Genomic DNA, 17,577 nt, shown 5'->3' with positions numbered 1-17,577 from the left:
AAATCAAGCGGAAAGAAAAAAATGAGAGGCAGCCTGGCCGAGTGGTCCAAGGCACTGGTGTTAGCCACCAGTCTCTTCGGAGGCGTGGGTTCAAATCTTACCGCTGGTATACGATTATGTTTATATCGTATATATATCCCGTTTGTGGAGAATAACGTGGTAAAAGTCAATTTTCTTGATTTTCAAGCCAATGTATTTTCTTTGTTATTCAAGCCAAAGGGCGGTAAGTTTCCTTTATAGAGGTTTCGGACAAGGCGGTTCTAATGGTGTACTTTTTGTTTTGATCTGACTCTTTTTTTAGGAGTTAGGGGTTTTATATTTCTTAACATTGGAGGTGATCGTCTCTTACTAGGTTCCTAGCTACCGCTGCAACCCGGATAACCAATGATCGTCTTTTATTGTAAATCTTAATGTAATAAAAATAATTTATTTTAATTACAAGAAGTTTTTAACCCCATTAATTTTGCTTTAAAATGAGCCATTGAACAACTCTCTACGATGTCCCAGTGCCAAACTATCTGTTGAATTACTAACCTATACTATAATTAAGTGGCGTATAAAATTTAGTATAGGCAAGAGGTCGTTCTTTATTATATACTGTACTATGAACTGAAGATCGTTCTTTAATGTATATAGATTACAAACAGGAAAAAGCCTACGGCTTTTTCTTCTTTGGAATAGTAAGAGACGATCCTCAAATAATCAGGCAGCTAACTAGGCTTATAATTTGTTCTTCAACATAAACTTCATTAATCGGATATTTTAATATATTCTATATGGTTTAGAGGTTGGGATAGCTCTCACCCAGTAGGCTTGAGATCAATTTCTGTATGGGAAATTTTTAGTTATGATGATTTCTTAAGGAACATAATTAAAATTTCTTAATGTAATAAAAATAATTTGTTTTAATTACAAAAGATTTTTAACCCCATTAATTTCCTTTAAAATGAGCCATTGAACAACTCTCTACGATGTTCCAGTGCCATGCTATCTGTTGAATTACTGACCAATACTATAATTAAGTGGCGTATAAAATTTAGTATAGGCAAGAGGAGGTCGTTCTTTATTATAAAATTTTTAACTCTATAATCTTCGAACATTTGAACCTTTTATAATTTATAATGATGCATAATATAAATACTGTAATCTTAACTATAGTGAAGTTGCGTATGCAAGTTAGTATAGGGAAGAGTTCGATCTTTATTATAATACCCCTGGAACCACTATATATCTGTTACTTTGGGTGAGAGGTCGTTCTTTACTGTACCTAGCTAAAATAATGGAGATAATATGAATGAACCACAGGGTTCAGTTTCTTTGGGCTTGAGTTCGTTTTTTAACTGTAAATACAAACAGGAAAAAGCCTACGGCTTTTTCTTCCTTTAAATAGTAAGAGACGACACTCAAACAATCAAGTAGCTAAATCCAATGTATGGAATGGTTTGCTATTTCAGTGATCGTCTTTTAATGTAATAGCTTTTGTCACCCCAGTATCTACCCATTATTCTGGTAGCCACTTTTCTCTTATGTTTGTTTCGGTAATGTTTATCATTATCATACCGTTCCTTGCTCTTTTGTCTAGCCTGCTCAATTGTTGCTTCTCTGTAATCTTCATCATTACCATACCGTTCCTTGATCTTTTGTTTGGCTGTCTCAATTTTTGCATGTCTATAAACTACATCATTGTGATAACACATCTTGCTTTTTTATTGTGCTCTCTCAATTATTACTTCTCGATACGCCTGGTCGGTTGAATACCTTTGTTTTGCTCTCTCAATTATTACTTCTCGATACGCCTGGTCGGTTGAATACCTTTGTTTTGCTCTCTGAATTTTTACTTCTCGATGTGCCTGGTCGGTTGAATACCTTTGCTTTTCTCTTTTCAAGATACTATCTCTGTTGTTTGTGTAGTACTATTTTTTCAAATTGCGTATAGCTTGCTTCGATCTAACCATTATTCTAATCAAGACTGAGAGAATTTACATCTTTGTCGTTCTTAAGTAGTAATTATGACGTCACGGCGTAATGATTTTATTGACGTCATGGCACAATGATATTATTTCATGACGTCATCAGAAACAACAATATAATTTGGTGTTTTTCTATTCACGTCATAGCTCTAATATAAAGCTATGACGACATTCATTATTTATCTAGTAGGGTTTCAGACAAGGTAGTTCCAATGATGTACTTTTGTTTTGATCTGACTCTATTTTTAGGAGTTTTGTTATATTTCTTAGCATGGGACTGATCGTCTCTTACTAGGTTGCTAGCTACTGCTGCAACCCAAATTCACATATATATTTATTTATGAGAGGCAGCCTGGCCGAGTGGTCCAAGACACTGGTGTTAGCCACCAGTCTCTTCGGAGAGCGTGGGTTTAAATCTTACCGCTGGTATACGATTATGTTTGAAAGACTGCAGTGTGAAAAGACATCAAAAATGCAGTTTTTGGTGGAAAAATTTATTCTCTTTTAGAAATAATTTATTTTAGTTACTATAGATTTTTAACCCAGTTAATTTCCTTTAAAATGAGCTATTGAACAACCCTCTACGATGTTCCAGTGCCAAGCTATCTGTGGAAAAGAAAAAAAAAGAAAAAAAGAAAAAATATCCCGTTTGGGTTGAATAACGTGGTTAAAGTCAATTTTCTTGATTTTCAAGCCAATATATTTCCCTTGCTGTTCAAGCCAAGGGACAGAAAGTTTCCTATACAGGGGTTTCGGACAAGGCGGTTCTAATGGTGTATTTTTTGTTTTGATCTGACTCCTTTGTTAGAAACTATGGGTTTTTATATTTCTTAACATTGGACGTGATCGTCTCTTACTAGGTTGCTAGCTACCGCTGCAACCCGGATGCTGCAACCCAGATTCACATATATAGTTATTTATGAGAGGCAGCCTGGCCGAGTGGTCCAAGGCACTGGTGTTAGCCACCAGTCTCTTCGGAGGCTTGGGTTCAAATCTTACCGCTGGTATACGATTATGTTTGAAAGACTGCAGTGTGAAAAGACATCAAAAATGCAGTTTTTGGTGGAAAAATTTTTTCTCTTTTAGAAATAATTTATTTTAGTTACAAAAGGTTTTTAACCCAATTAATTTCCTTTAAAATGAGCTATTGAACAACCCTCTACGATGTTCCAGTGCCAAGCTATCTGTGGAAAAGAAAAAAAGAAAAAAATATCCCGTTTAGGCAGAATGTTTTAATAGCTGCCACTTTTCTTGATTTTCAAGCCAATATATTTCCCTTGCTGTTCAAGCCAAGGGACAGAAAGTTTCCTATACAGGGGTTTCGGACAAGGCGGTTCTAATGGTGTACTTTTTGTTTTGATCTGACTCCTTTTTTAGGAACTATGGGTTTTTATATTTCTTAACATTGGACGTGATCGTCTCTTACTAGGTTGCTAGCTACCGCTGCAACCCGGATTCGGACAAGGCCGTTCTAATGGTGTATTTTTTGTTTTGATCTGACTCCTTTTTTAGGAGCTATGGGTTTTTATATTTCTTAACATTGGACGTGATCGTCTCTTACTAGGTTGCTAGCTACCGATGCAACCCAGATTACCAGGTTTCAGCCATCTCTACAGCCTTGATACCGATTTAACGTAAATAATTCCCATCTATAATTAACTAAACCCATCCTTCATATTAGTTTAATGGTATGCTTTGTAGTTCAATTACAATAGGTTATAGTTTGTTGTTTACTATAAATTTTTTAACATAAATTTCATTAATCAGATATTTTAATATATCCTGTATGGTCTAGAGGTTGGGATAGCTCTCACCCAGTAGGCTTGAGTTCAATTTCCGTATGGCAAATTTTTACTTATGATGATTTCTTAAGGAACATAATTAAAATTTCTTATGTAATTAAAATAATTTGTTTTAATTACAAAAAGTTTTTAACCCCATTAATTTCCTTTAAAATGAGCCATGGAACAACTCTCTACGATATTTCAGTGCCATGCTATCTGTTAAATTACTAACCTATACTATAATTAGGTGGCGCATAAAATTTAGTATAGGCAAGAGGTCGTTCTTTATTATAATTAATTACAAAAAAATTTCTATATACAGCAGTTTCCTTTAAAATAGGCCATTACAAAGCTCTTTATTATGACCACGAACTGTTTGATTTGATACTTCAGTTGCTAGGGGTATCAAATCCTGCCAGAAGCAATTGGACGTGAACGTCTTGCCAAGCTATCTTTGGAATTACTAACCTATACTATAATTAAGTGGCGTATAAAATTTAGTATAGGCAAAAGGTCGTTCTTTATTATACATAAAAAATACAGTTTTTATTGGAAAAATTTATTCTCTTTTAGAAATAATTTATTTTAGTTACTATAGATTTTTAACCCAATTCATTTCCTTTAAAATGAGCTATTGAACAACCCTCTACGATGTTCCAGTGCCAAGCTATCTCTGGATACAAAAAAAGAAAAGAGAAAAAAATATCTCGTTTGGGGAGAATAACGTGGTTAAAGTCAATTTTGTTGATTTTCAAGCCAATATATTTCCCTTGCTGTTCAAGCCAAGGGACAGAAAGTTTCCTATACAGGGGTTTCGGACAAGGCGGTTCTAATGGTGTACTTTTTGTTTTGATCTGACTCCTTTTTTAGGAGCTATGGGTTTTTATATTTCTTAACATTGGACGTGATCGTCTCTTACTAGGTTGCTAGCTACCGCTGCAACCCGGATACTTCATGACGTCTTCAGAAACAACAATATAATTTCGTGTTTTTCTATTCACGTCATAGCTCTAATATAAAGCTATGACGACATTCATTATTTATCTAGTAGGGTTTCAGACAAGGCAGTTCTCATGATGTACTTTTGTTTTGATCTTACTCTATTTTTAGGAGTTTTGGGTTTTTATATTTCTTAGCATGGGACTGATCGTCTCTTACTAGGTTGCTAGCTACTGCTGCAACCCAAATTATAAGAGGCAGCCTGGCCGAGTGGTCCAAGGCACTGGTGTTAGCCACCAGTCTCTTCGGAGGCGTGGGTTCAAATCTTACCGCTGGTATACGATTATGTTTTGAAAGACTGCAGTGTGAAAAGACATCAAAAATGCTGTTTTTTGTGGAAAAATTTATTCTCTTTTAGAAATAATTTATTTTAGTTACTATAGATTTTTAACCCAATTAATTTCCTTTAAAATGAGCTATTGAACAACCCTCTACGATGTTCCAGTGCCAAGCTATCTCTGGATACAAAAAAAGAAAAAAATATCCCGTTTAGGCAGAATGTTGTAGTAGCTGCCACTTTTCTTGATTTTCAAGCCAATATATTTCCCTTGCTGTTCAAGCCAAGGGACAGAAAGTATCCTATACAGGGGTTTCGGACAAGGCGGTTCTAATGGTGTACTTTTTGTTTTGATCTGACTCTTTTTTTAGGAACTATGGGTTTTTATATTTCTTAACATTGGACGTGATCGTCTCTTACTAGGCTGCTAGCTACCGCTGCAACCCGGACTTGGGCACTGGACCAAGGGCGCCATTGTCACTCGGGCGCAACGTTAGGTGGGGATGTCGATATCGCTTTCGTCACACCAATTCGTTTTAGTGTGAATCTGCATGGTACTTATGAATGAATGTTTTCGAAGTAAACTCGTTTCATCGGTAAGAAAAAAAAACAAAACTATTCAAGTGCTGTTTCAAGTATAACTAACAAAAATCTTGTAAATTTCTGTCAACTTTTCAGCTTTTGGACATTCCTGCTTTCAATAAAAAAAAAAAAAAAATCACGTTACTAATACTTAAATATACTACATCCCAATACCCCCCCCCTCTTTATACCATCTTTATAGGATACCGTCTCTGCTTTAAATAATAAAAAAAATAATTAACTTATTGGCATCCCTGCTTTAAAAAAAAAATCGAGGTATTATCATTTAAATATGACAACTCCCTCCCCCCTCTGGATACCACCTTGATAGGATGCCGTCTCTCCTTTAAATTAAAACAATTAACTTTTTGGCATCCCTGCTTTCAATAAAAAAAAATCGAGATATTATCATTTAAATGTAATACTTCCCTACCCCCCCTCCCCCACTTCTGGATACCACCTTGATAGGATACCGTCTCAGCTTTGCATTAAAAAAAAAATTACTTAATAATTAACTAGTTCACTATATGGTTCAAATAAACATGCAATATAACGTTAAACAGATTAGTGTTCCTTGAAAAAAAAAAATAAAATGAGGGTATGAGTAAAGCGTTACAAAGAGAGCAACAAAAATTTCGAAATTGTTCCGATATATCTCAAATTATTGGAAAACTGAGTCATAGATTCGCCATGGCATTCAATAAAATCCAAAGAATCTAATTAAAAGGGAGCACACACACAAAGCCAAATTAGACCAGTAGCCTATGAGAAATCGCAAAATTCCCAAGACAATGAACAAGTCCCAATGGGGTCCCTGGGTCTATCAAAATATTTCAATGGTTTTCCAGGGGATTTGATTTCATTTTCTTCCGTCTCCACTTTAAATGAAAAAAATTATTATCATTTTGGCATCCCTGCTTTCAATAAAAAAAAAGAAAGAAAAATGAGGTATTATCATTTAAAAATGATAGCCCCCTATCCCCCCTCCCCCTATAGGCAATAATTTACAATTTTTCATGAATCATATTTTTTGGGTAACTTCCGTTTCAATGTTTAATTCCCCAACCTTGCAAATAGCTTAGTTTATAGCTAAATTTTGTCTTAATAGAAGGTTGTTTTTTCGGGGGGAGGGGGTAAAAAATTTTCAGAAAGACGATTGTATTTTCTTTAGTCTATGAGGCTTTCAGCAATTGAGTATTAAACATTAAGAAAATCCAATCTAAAAACAGCAAAAGAAAACAAAAATCTGCAAACTTACAATTCAGCTGTAGAAACAATCTGTCAGCTATCAATTTCGAAATCCAACTGAAGGCTGAAGCTGTATAGTACTGAATGCGTTCTATAATTATATTCAACTTGAAAATAAAATTGTTGACTACGAATGACGTAAGAAATAGCGATTGGGAAACTGCATTCTAAATGATTTAAGCTCATTTCATAAAGACAATACTTTTTTTTGTCAACATATGAAGAACTGTGTATATTGCAATATTTGCAATTGCATATTGCATCTGTCTGGTTTTTATGCAAAGTAACAAAAGACAGGTAAATTAACGAACAAGAGAGTAGTGAAGAATTACGGTATGCAAAGTAATATTTGGCAGGGAAAGTCACTGGTGATAAATCGCCAAGGGTGGCACCGTGATTGCGTGATTTTCGGGGATTTGGGGAACCAATTTTTTTTTCGGGGTGACGCATAGATTTTGAAATACCCGAAAATTCGGGGATAGTGCAAGCCATACTTGATTTCTAATCAGGAAAATCGAAATACCAAACCAAACAAGAAAGAAAAGCTCCGACTTTGCAGTTGACGCAATAATGAATTACCGCAAAATTAATTTAAAGTCAGCCGAACGCCGCCGCCTCTGCCGGCGGTGGCGTAGCGACACTTCGGTGGCGGTCGACCGGGCCTCTCGTTGGCGGCATTCGGTCGATCCGCAGGCGCGGCGCCGGGGTCTAATTATAGCTCAGTTTTATTCTTACGAAATGCTCTCCGAAAATAGGGCAATACTTTATCAGAAGATCTACCAATTCTAAACAAGTTGCCTTTATTAGTGCTGGTGTCATCTACCTTGTTACCACGCAACGCGAAATGTCTTGTTGCCAGAAACTGTTTAATATTAAGGATTCTTGCCAGAGATTCCTGCCTTTTTTTTAGTTTATTTAACCGATAGCTCTTACTCTTTTTTTTTTCAGTTGTTTGTCCTTTTCGAAGTCTCTTTTCTAACTCCTTCCATTTGCAAACAATTGTCATTTTGAGCTATTTCGGCAATCGTGGGATCCTATTTCTACCAAGTATTAAATCCATCGGTGGAGTTCAATTTCGGTGCGTAGATGAATTAGTCTTTTTCGGAAACGACATCTGAAGAGGAACAATGAAGCTGCTGGAAGAGAATATGCCATCCAAGTCACCATTTGGCAGTGCCCGGCAAAAACAAATCTCTAGTCAGCCTTCCCCGTGGTGTTGGTAATACCTTTGATGTTGTAGAGTCCATCTCTGCCTGAATCTTGCGTGATACTGTTGAACCTTTAAGGAAATCTGCATTTACACATTGAACAAAATCAGGGCCTCTCTGTGTCAAAAGCCAATTTACGTTTAAATCTATACTTTCAGGCCATTTCTGAATATCTTTGAAATCAATATCTTGTTTCGGTGACGGAATTAAGGCATTCACAGCCGAAGGATTTGAATTTGACAAGTTGGGACTGTCAACCAAAGGTTGCAAGTTGTCAGTATCGGCTGTTTGTTTTATTTGAGCTATTTTTTTAGTCTGAACAACACTAGACTCTGGCGAACTCACTCCTGGGACCTTGGTGTAGATTTTTGCAAAGGTGGCAAGTACTCTGGCATCTCCGAAAGTTTCACAATTTTCAGCATAGTTCTTTCATTCTTTTTTATATTCTCCTCCTTTGCTTTCTTTTTATTCCGATAATGGGTTCCGCTTTCTTTTACCCTTTGCGTATTTCGTTAGATATGTTCTATAAAAGAAAAAAAACATATTGTATTTTTTTATACACAAAGTATAACATAGTAAGGGTGATCGCGTACGCACCGTGTTCACGTTAAGTCGGTCTATAATCTGAGACCTATTTCTACTTACTGATCTGATTATTATTGCGTTATCAGCGGGAGCCTGTTGACACAAACGCGCTTGATTGTTGATGTCTCAATATCCAACCTCCACTCATCTAAGTACCACGGGGCTTGCCGTCGTCCCTTTTTGTATGTTGTCCGGGGCTGTTTTCCCTTATGCCCCTCCCCCATGCTATGCCACTGGGACAAGATACTTACATTTAATTTACTAATATCATATCTGTCTATACACTGAGCCAGGTTTATGATATTCCTTGAAATTTTTCTTGAGAATGATCTAAACTTGCTTAAAAAATATGAAAATTAAAAATTCCAAATAGCTTTTAATAGCTGCCAGTCAAGTAACTTCAAGAAACAAGAAAAACAAATTGAAAAAGTAATAATTACAATTTAATCTTGAATTGTCTTCTGCATTTTGCACTTTATCCTTGAAAACTACCACAGTACTGTGGTGATAGAATGTCTAATCCTTAAGATCTAAAGACCACAGATGAACGCGTATGCTAAAATCTTCCTGTGACTGTGGTGGCACAGTGGATTATGCCTAATTATGCCTAGTTCAGGGCTGAACTATTAATGTACTGATACAACAACCTCAGTATTGAAGAAGCGTCGCTAACCATAGATTAGAATAGTTTGTATTTGGAGTTTCATCTTAATATTCTGGTGCATAATTAATAACAAAAGATTAAAAATATGTCTCGCATGACGTTTTTTTCTAATTGCAATTTTTTCTAGAAAAGTGGAGGAAGCGCCTCGTCCAACTCGATTTTCCGGTCCAGCTTTCTCCCTAAATCCAACTGATGTTAGCGGTGAAATGACCTACAATGCTCTGACACTAGAAACTCAGATGTCCTCACCGTCACCATCCATAACTTCTTTCAGATCAAGTCCCGCTTTAAGACGGAAAAACAGTGATACGCTATTTGATGAATTAAAAGCTTCAGCTGCAAAGACAAGAAAATTTGGGTCTGTAGAAGGGGCCAGTACTCCGAGAAGAATTGGCAAAGAGGATTTGAATGGTTAGTTAAGCTTTGCTCTATGCTGCCCAATTAGATGATATAAGTAAGTTTAGTTTCCCTTTTATGGTTTAGTCTTATACCTGAAATTTTAGAGAGGATGGAAGATTCTTCAAATCTAGTCCTTTGTATTGCTTTAGTTTGCACAATTTTAATAAAAAATATTTTAGTAAGACACTAGGTCTTCCGATAGATTCAAAATTAATTGTCATTTTCTCATCAATATATTTAAGCCCAGCAACTATTACTACTAATACAAAATCATAGCAGTACCAATCCACCTCTGCCAATACAGCGGACGCTTCTCCTCAACCCCGATCTATTCGAAGTTTCATTCTTTATTCTTTTCTCGTGAAGTTGCAGTTCCTTCTCAATCCCTTTCAATGACCTCCCCCCACCCATTCGGGGACAACCCGATGGTACGGTCTCATGAATCCTTTCTTTAAACCTTGATTTTATCCTATCTCTATCCAAGTCTTATTTCATAGAAGAGATTGGACCTATTAAGATGGCTTTAGAAGTGCTGGTAGTTAGACCCCGGCGCCGCGCCGATGAGGGAAGACCGGCGGTGGCGGGACAAAAAACAGCACGCCGCGGGTAAGACGCCGGCGGCGCGCCGCCGGTAAGATGTCGGTGGCGCGCCGCCGGTGCGCAGCCAGCACAATCAATGTTGACCGCAAAAATTAATGTTTTCATCAGTCTTTCTCAAATCACAGCTTCAATTTACAACAGATTTGGGCCTATTCATGAGTTCAAAAATTCACAAGTCGCTGGCTGGAAACTGGTCTTCTTCGTTATTCATCAAGAGAAGTAGAAATCTGGTAGAAACGAAATGGCTGTGGCGTTTCAGAACCCTTGCATAATACAAGTAGTTGAAGTATCTATTAGCTATTTAATCTTAACATAAATAATTATCAAAATTAGTAGTTCTTTTTTCATCGAGCATTACTCCATATAAAACTTTGAATATAACTTTGAACTTAGAAGCTTAATTTTTTCATAATGCCCTTTGCCTATATCTGTTTTGTCACATTTAAAAACTTGAAATGGGCGACTTTGATATTGATTGTTTTTTGTTTTTTTTTGCTCTTTTGGATTCCTAAGAAGCCTTCTTGTATTAAAAACTGGTTTTTAATTACAATTTAAAAAAAATGCATTTTAAAGTTTTTTTTGGCTTCTTTATAGAATATATGTCATGTAGGCTAAGGCTGAACTGCTGCTTTTTTATCGCTTTTGGCTGCTCTTCTGGATGTTATTCATTTTTTCTTTTGGGGATTCATTCCAAATTATAAACTGATAAATACCTAATATAAGTCAAATTATAAACTGTATCTAAAAGGAGTAAATTTATAAAATTGAAAAATACATGATGAACACTTCACATGAGAACACTTCAATTACAATGACACAAAAAACACTTAATAGTTTATTGGTTATGAAGAAAAATGAAATGCCAGCTATTTTCTTAGGTAAAAAATGAAAAGCTCATCCATTTGAAGTGTAATTAAATGAAATAATATGCAGACTGAAGTAGCTCCAGGAAGATGTTGAAATGTTCATCCTAGTTCGTCATTTTTAATCCAAGCAAAATGTTAGGACACTTAGTATCAGTTATTGAGTTTAAGCTTTGATTTCCAAATGCTCACAAGAATTACCAAATTTAAGAAAGTCACAACAATAAGTCACCTGTGGTCAAAAGACTTAGACTCCTCTTTGATCCCCACCCAGGCTCAAAGCTTCTGCTGTGGTCATTTACATGGAAATCTCCAAAGAGTTTCTTTTTAAAATAGCTTTCAAGCGTAGTTAGGGGTATTTAGACTTTTTTGCTTTTCTTGAAAGCTTTGAAAAAAGTGTTATAATATTCCAAATGTTACATTTGCGCATATTTTTGGTAATCATTTGTGGGGTGATCGAATTTTCTAAACCACTGTAGATACATAAGAACGTTGCAACATCTAGTACCCTGAGGTCATAAGACTGTCAAAGACTCCTCCTTGAACCTCCCAAATTGAAAGCTTTTATTATGACCTGGCCTTTTAATGTAACTTGGGCACTGGACCAAGGGCGCCATTGTTACTCGAACGCGACGTTAGGTGGGGATGTCGATATCGATTTCGTCACACCAATTCGTTTTAGTGTGAATCTGCCTGGTACATAAGAATGAATTTTTACAAAGTAAACCAGTGTCATCAATAGGAAAAAAAACCGGCTTGGACACATATGTCCCTTTCCTTTTGGACGATAAAACCATGAAAGTGCTGCATCAATTATAAATCACGAAAATCTAGTTAATTTTGTCAAATTTTCAACTTTTTGGCATCCCTGCTTTCGATAAAAAAATCAATGTACTATCACTTAAATATAATAACTCCCTATGCCCCCCTTCTGGATACCATCTTGATATGATACCGTCTCTGCTTTAAATAAAAAAAAAAAATTAACTTATTGGCACCCTTGATTAAAAAAAAAATAGAGGTATTATAATTCAAATATGATAAATCAATACCCCCCCCCCCCCTCTGGATACCACCTTGATAGGATGCCGTCTCTGCTTTAAATTAAAAAAAAATGAACTTTTTGGGATCCCTGCTTTCAATAAATAACATTTCGAGCTATTATCATTTAAATATAATACCTCCCTCCCCCCCCCTCTGGATACCACCTTGATAGGATACCGTCTCAGCTTTCATTAGAAAAATAATTTACTGATTATTTAACAAGGTCATTATATGGTTCAAACAAACACGCAAAATAACGTTAAACAGCTTAGTGTTCCTTGAAAAAAAACTGATGGTATGAGTGAGGGGATACAAAGACAATAACAATAATGTCAAAATTATTCAGATATACCTCAAATTATTGGAAAACTGAGTGATAGATTCGCCATGGCATTCCATAAGATCCAAAGAATCGAATTAAAAGGGAGCACACACAAAAGCCAAATAAGGCCAGTAGCCTATGAGAATTCGCAAAATACCCAAGACAATGAACAAGTCCTAATGGGGGGCCCTGGGTCTATCAATATATTTCAATGGTTTCCTAGGGAATTTGATATCATTTTCTTCTGTATCCACTTTAAATGAAAAAAATAATTATCTTTTTGGCATCCCTTCTTTCAATAAAAAAAAGGAGGTATTTCCATTTTAAAATTATAGCCCACTATCCCCCTCCCCTATAGGCAATAACTTACGATTTGTTTATGAACCATACTTTTGGGTTAACTACTAGTTCAATCTCAAATTCCCCAACCTTGAACGTAGCTTAGTCTATAGCTAAATTTTGTCTCAACCGAAGGCTGTTTTTTTTTTTGGGGGGGGGGAAAAAAATGTTACAGAAAGAAGATTGTATTTTATATAAGGTGTTCAATAATTGAGTATTAAAAATTAAGAAAATCTTATCTAAAAGCAGCAAAAAAAAAAAAAAAATCTATAAACTTACAATTCAGCTGTAGAAACAATCTGTCGGCTGTCAATTTCAAAATCCAAAAAAATGCTGAAGCCGTATGGTAGTGAATATGTTCTATAATTCTATTAAATTTAAAAGCAAAAATCTTGACTATGAATGATGCAAGAAATAGCGATTGGGAAACTGCATTCGAAATGATTTAAACTCATTTCATAAAGACGATACTTTTTTTGTCAACATATGAAGAACTATGTATATTCATGGGCGCCCATAAGCTGAATTCTAGGGGGGGGGCAAACTACGTCTAATTGCTACTTTTAATGCTATATAATAGAAATCTCAGAACAAAATTATAAAACTAAGTTAGAATAATTCAGCCAGGGGGGGGCCAGAGCCCCCCCCCCGCGGCGCCCCCCCCCCCCTAATGGGTGCCCATGTGTATATTGCAATATTTGCAATAGCATATTGCATCTGTCTGGTTTTTATGCAAAGCAACAAAAGAGACGAAAATTAATGAACAAGAGAGCAGTAAAGAATTATGGCATACAAAGTAATATTTGGCAGGCAAAGTCACTGGTGATAAATCACGAGGGGTGGCACCATGATTGCGTGATTTTCGGGGATTTGGGGAACCAAATTTTTTTTTGGGGTGACGCATAGATTTTTGGGGAAATACCCGAAAATTCGGGGTTAGTGCTCTGCTTGATTTCTAATCAGGAAAATTGAAATACTAAACCACACGAGAAGGAAAAGCTCCGACTTTGTGGTTGATGCAATAAAGAAGAGTCGCAAAAATAATTTAAATTCGACCGAACGCCACCGTCTCGGCCAGTGGTAGTGTGCTTGCGGTGTGTCAGTGGCGTTACGACACTACGGCGACGTTTGACCGGGCCTCTCATTGGCGGCGTTCGGTCGATCCGCCGGCGCGGTGCCGGGGTCTACTGGCTGTTATGACTTGATATCAAGAAGAATAATAGTCTTGGCTGAATCTCAGTCGGCTGTATCGCTGTTGGGTTCATTTCATTTTCCCGCCTCTGATTCAGATCTAAAGGCAAGGAGCAAAGGAAATGTGTTCAAGGTCCAACGTATCCCTTGCCGAAATGGAATCAAATGGAATGATAATGTTGATTTGCTCGCAAATGACGTAGCAGACATCCCACAGTCCAACCCTCTTTTGAAGTGGAATATTAGGGATGCCTTGAGGCATAGAGCAAAAGGTATGGGCAATTTACAAGAGTGGGAAATGTGTTACGGTGAATGTCCGCAAATTGGTTAATGTCGACATTCACCTGTGAATGTCCGAAGTACCTTTTTTTCCTTGGATTTAGTCACCGTTTCCAGTCAATTTTTTTTTCAATTTAATGCAAGGTTTGCTGATGGGAGGTTAGGTTAGATTAGTTTTGGTTAGACGAGTTAGCTTAAGTTAGGTTTTTAATCCATTTCTGATATTTAGAACCAAGTTTAACCTAATCTAATCTAAACTAACGTAATCTGACCTAACCTAACTTTAACTTTTACCATCATAGGTTGAATAAGACTGAAAAAGCTGACTCGTAAAGGTATGTGTACATTATATATATATATATATATATATATATATATATAATATATATATATATATATATATATATATATATATATATATATATATATATATATATATATATATATATATATATATATATATATATATATATATATATATATATATATATATATATATATATATATATATATATATATATATATATATATATATATATATATATATATATATATATATATATATATATATATATATATATATATATATATATATATATATATATATATATATATATATATATATATATATATTACAGTTCAGTTCAGTTCATTTTATTTAACATCAAAATACATTTAACAAATATGCCAATACCCGCCCCAAGAAAGATACCAAAAAGCACTTGCGACTGGGCGGGTACATACAACTCATTTACTAATTAATGATTAACTCGTATAAAAAAAAAAAAACTTAATAATAATAATAATAAAAAAAACAAAAAAAAAACAACTAAAAACCAAAAAAAAACATCAATCTCTCATCAATTCAAAAAAAAACAAAAAACTATGAACTTTGACCTAACAAATATTTTTTCAATATATTTTTAAATAACCCCAGGTGCCCGAATGCTCTCCGGAATAGAGTTCCACACATTAGGTCCTGAAAATCTAGTATGGAAGCCGGCCCTGGTTCCACTTCTATTCGGAACAATGAAATCACTAGCATGACGAGTTTCATAATGGTGCAAAAACCTATTGTCATTAAAATAATCAGGATAAACCTCTGGACTAACATCATTCCAGCATTGATAAGCAAAAATTTATATTTGGTAGTCTCGTAGCTGTCCTACATTCAACACTTGCAACTTGTTGAAGTAAGCTGAAGTGTTATTTACACCTTCAACATACCCACCAATAAGACGCATCGCTCTATTTTGAAAAGTCTGAACACGTTTAAAATTCACATAAAAATTACTTGCCCATAACATACGAAGCATACAGCCATACGAAGCATATGGGTGGATCAAAGCATGGTATAAAAGCAATAAAACTCTCTGAGGTTAGAAATTTTTAAAACGACGAATCGCTCCAAGGCCACAGTGCAACTCATTGTGGCAACAATATCACTGTGGTGTTTCTATGAAAAATTAAAATCAATGTAAAACCGAAAGTACCGGATTTCTTGAAGTTGAACTACATGTTTAATATTAAACAGAATTCTACCATCAATATCACTGAGCTTGCCTATTCTAGAATATACAATAAAATTAGTTTTTGTAACATTAACTGATAACAAACTCAAACTAGTAAAAACATGGAAACTTCTCAGAACATAATTCACTTTCAACATAAGACTACCCAGACAACGACTAGAAAACGTAACTGCAGTGTCATCAGTGAATGACGTTAACCAACAATCTGGAAGATAAAACCTCATGGTATCCACATAAACCAGATACAGAAGTGGACCAAGGACCGATCCCTGTGGCACACCACACGACACTTTATAAGGGTAAGAAAAAGCATCATCAATCATCACTTTAATAGACCTCCCACACAAATAACTTTCAAACCACTTCAAACTAAATCCTTTAACACCTAAGCATTCTAATCTATGCAATAAAATTTTAAAATCGACCGTGTCAAATGTTTTCCTAAAATAAAAAAATACTGTTATGGGGGATTTTACCATTTACTAAATTTACAAAATCAATTATTTACAAAATCAACAAGATAAATGGCAGCATGGCTAGTGGAATAACATTTTCGGAACCCGAATTGGGGGTGTCACTGACTAGGCTATGTTTCGAGACATGGTAATATAGACGGCGATGAATCACTGTTTCTAAAATTTTTACAATAAAGGCAGCATCGATATTGGTCTCCAGTTTCCAGCATCTGACCTGGCATCCCCTTATATATATATATATATATATATATATATATATATATATATATATATATATATATATATATATATATATATATATATATATATATATATATATATATATATATATATATATATATATATATATATATATATATATATATATATATATATATATATATATATATATATATATATATATATATATATATATATATATATATATATATAGAAATCTATAAAAATAAGTGAAAAGAAACGCATTGGGCCTTACACAATCGGATCTTTTTAACTCATTTACCCAGCTCACTGACTTTCTTCATAGTTGAATTTATAACTTAGGCTAATTTAATATCTATCATAGGCAGCGCGCTCGCGCTGCTTAAGTAAAGAACGATGTGGGCACAATGTGTTTTTTTTTGGTTCTCCATGCCCGGGCACTTCGTATCTAAGGAGTCGTCATAGAAACTTTGAAAAGGGCTCATTCGATCGGAAATTGGAATGGCTAGTGCCCTTTTTAATAGTCGAAAGTGATTGTAGGGCAACTCGCCCCCCCCCCCTCACGTCCATCATTCCCCCAAACACATCCAATCAAAATTTTGAGATAGCCATTTTGTTCAGCGTAGTTGATTTCCTGATAGAAAATATGTTTTTGAGGAGGACACTCCCCCACAACCATCAGGGCAAGGGTTTTAAGTTATGCCCTGGGGGCAAAAAATGTTTCTATTGACGGTGTTGTCGTAGAAAATTCAAAACAGGATCATTCGATTGGAAATTCAAATGGCTAGTACTCTTTTGAATTGTCGAAAGTGATTGCAGGGCGCCTAGCCCCCCCCCACGCTCATCATTCCCTCAAACACATCCAATCAAAATTTTAAGATAGCACTTTTGTTAAGCGTAGTTGATTTCCAGATATAAAATATGTTTTTGAGGAGGACACTCCCCCACCCTCAGGGCAGGGTTTTATGTTATGCCCTCGGGGCATATAAGTTTTTATCGAAGGCGTTGTCGTAG

At 35.4% G+C, this 17,577-nt stretch overlaps 1 protein-coding gene across 1 annotated transcript in view; it reads left to right on the top strand.

Annotated features, from left to right (window-relative positions):
- Nucleotides 1–7,987: 7,987 nt before the first annotated feature.
- Nucleotides 7,988–17,577, top strand: part of LOC148939049 (uncharacterized) — an 85,439-nt gene continuing 75,849 nt past the window's right edge. The window contains exons 1-2 of the mRNA XM_089107351.1: nt 7,988–8,040; nt 9,445–9,728. Coding sequence (XP_088963477.1) covers nt 7,988–8,040; nt 9,445–9,728 — 337 coding nt within the window. The remainder of the gene's footprint in view (nt 8,041–9,444; nt 9,729–17,577) is intronic.

This window comes from Artemia sp. Qi Xiang Cuo, unplaced genomic scaffold, assembly GCF_049724085.1.
Source record: "Artemia sp. Qi Xiang Cuo unplaced genomic scaffold, ASM4972408v1 HiC_scaffold_22, whole genome shotgun sequence".
In the NCBI taxonomy this organism is placed as follows: domain Eukaryota; kingdom Metazoa; phylum Arthropoda; class Branchiopoda; order Anostraca; family Artemiidae; genus Artemia; species Artemia sp. Qi Xiang Cuo.
This window is presented reverse-complemented; position numbering and strand designations above follow the sequence as displayed.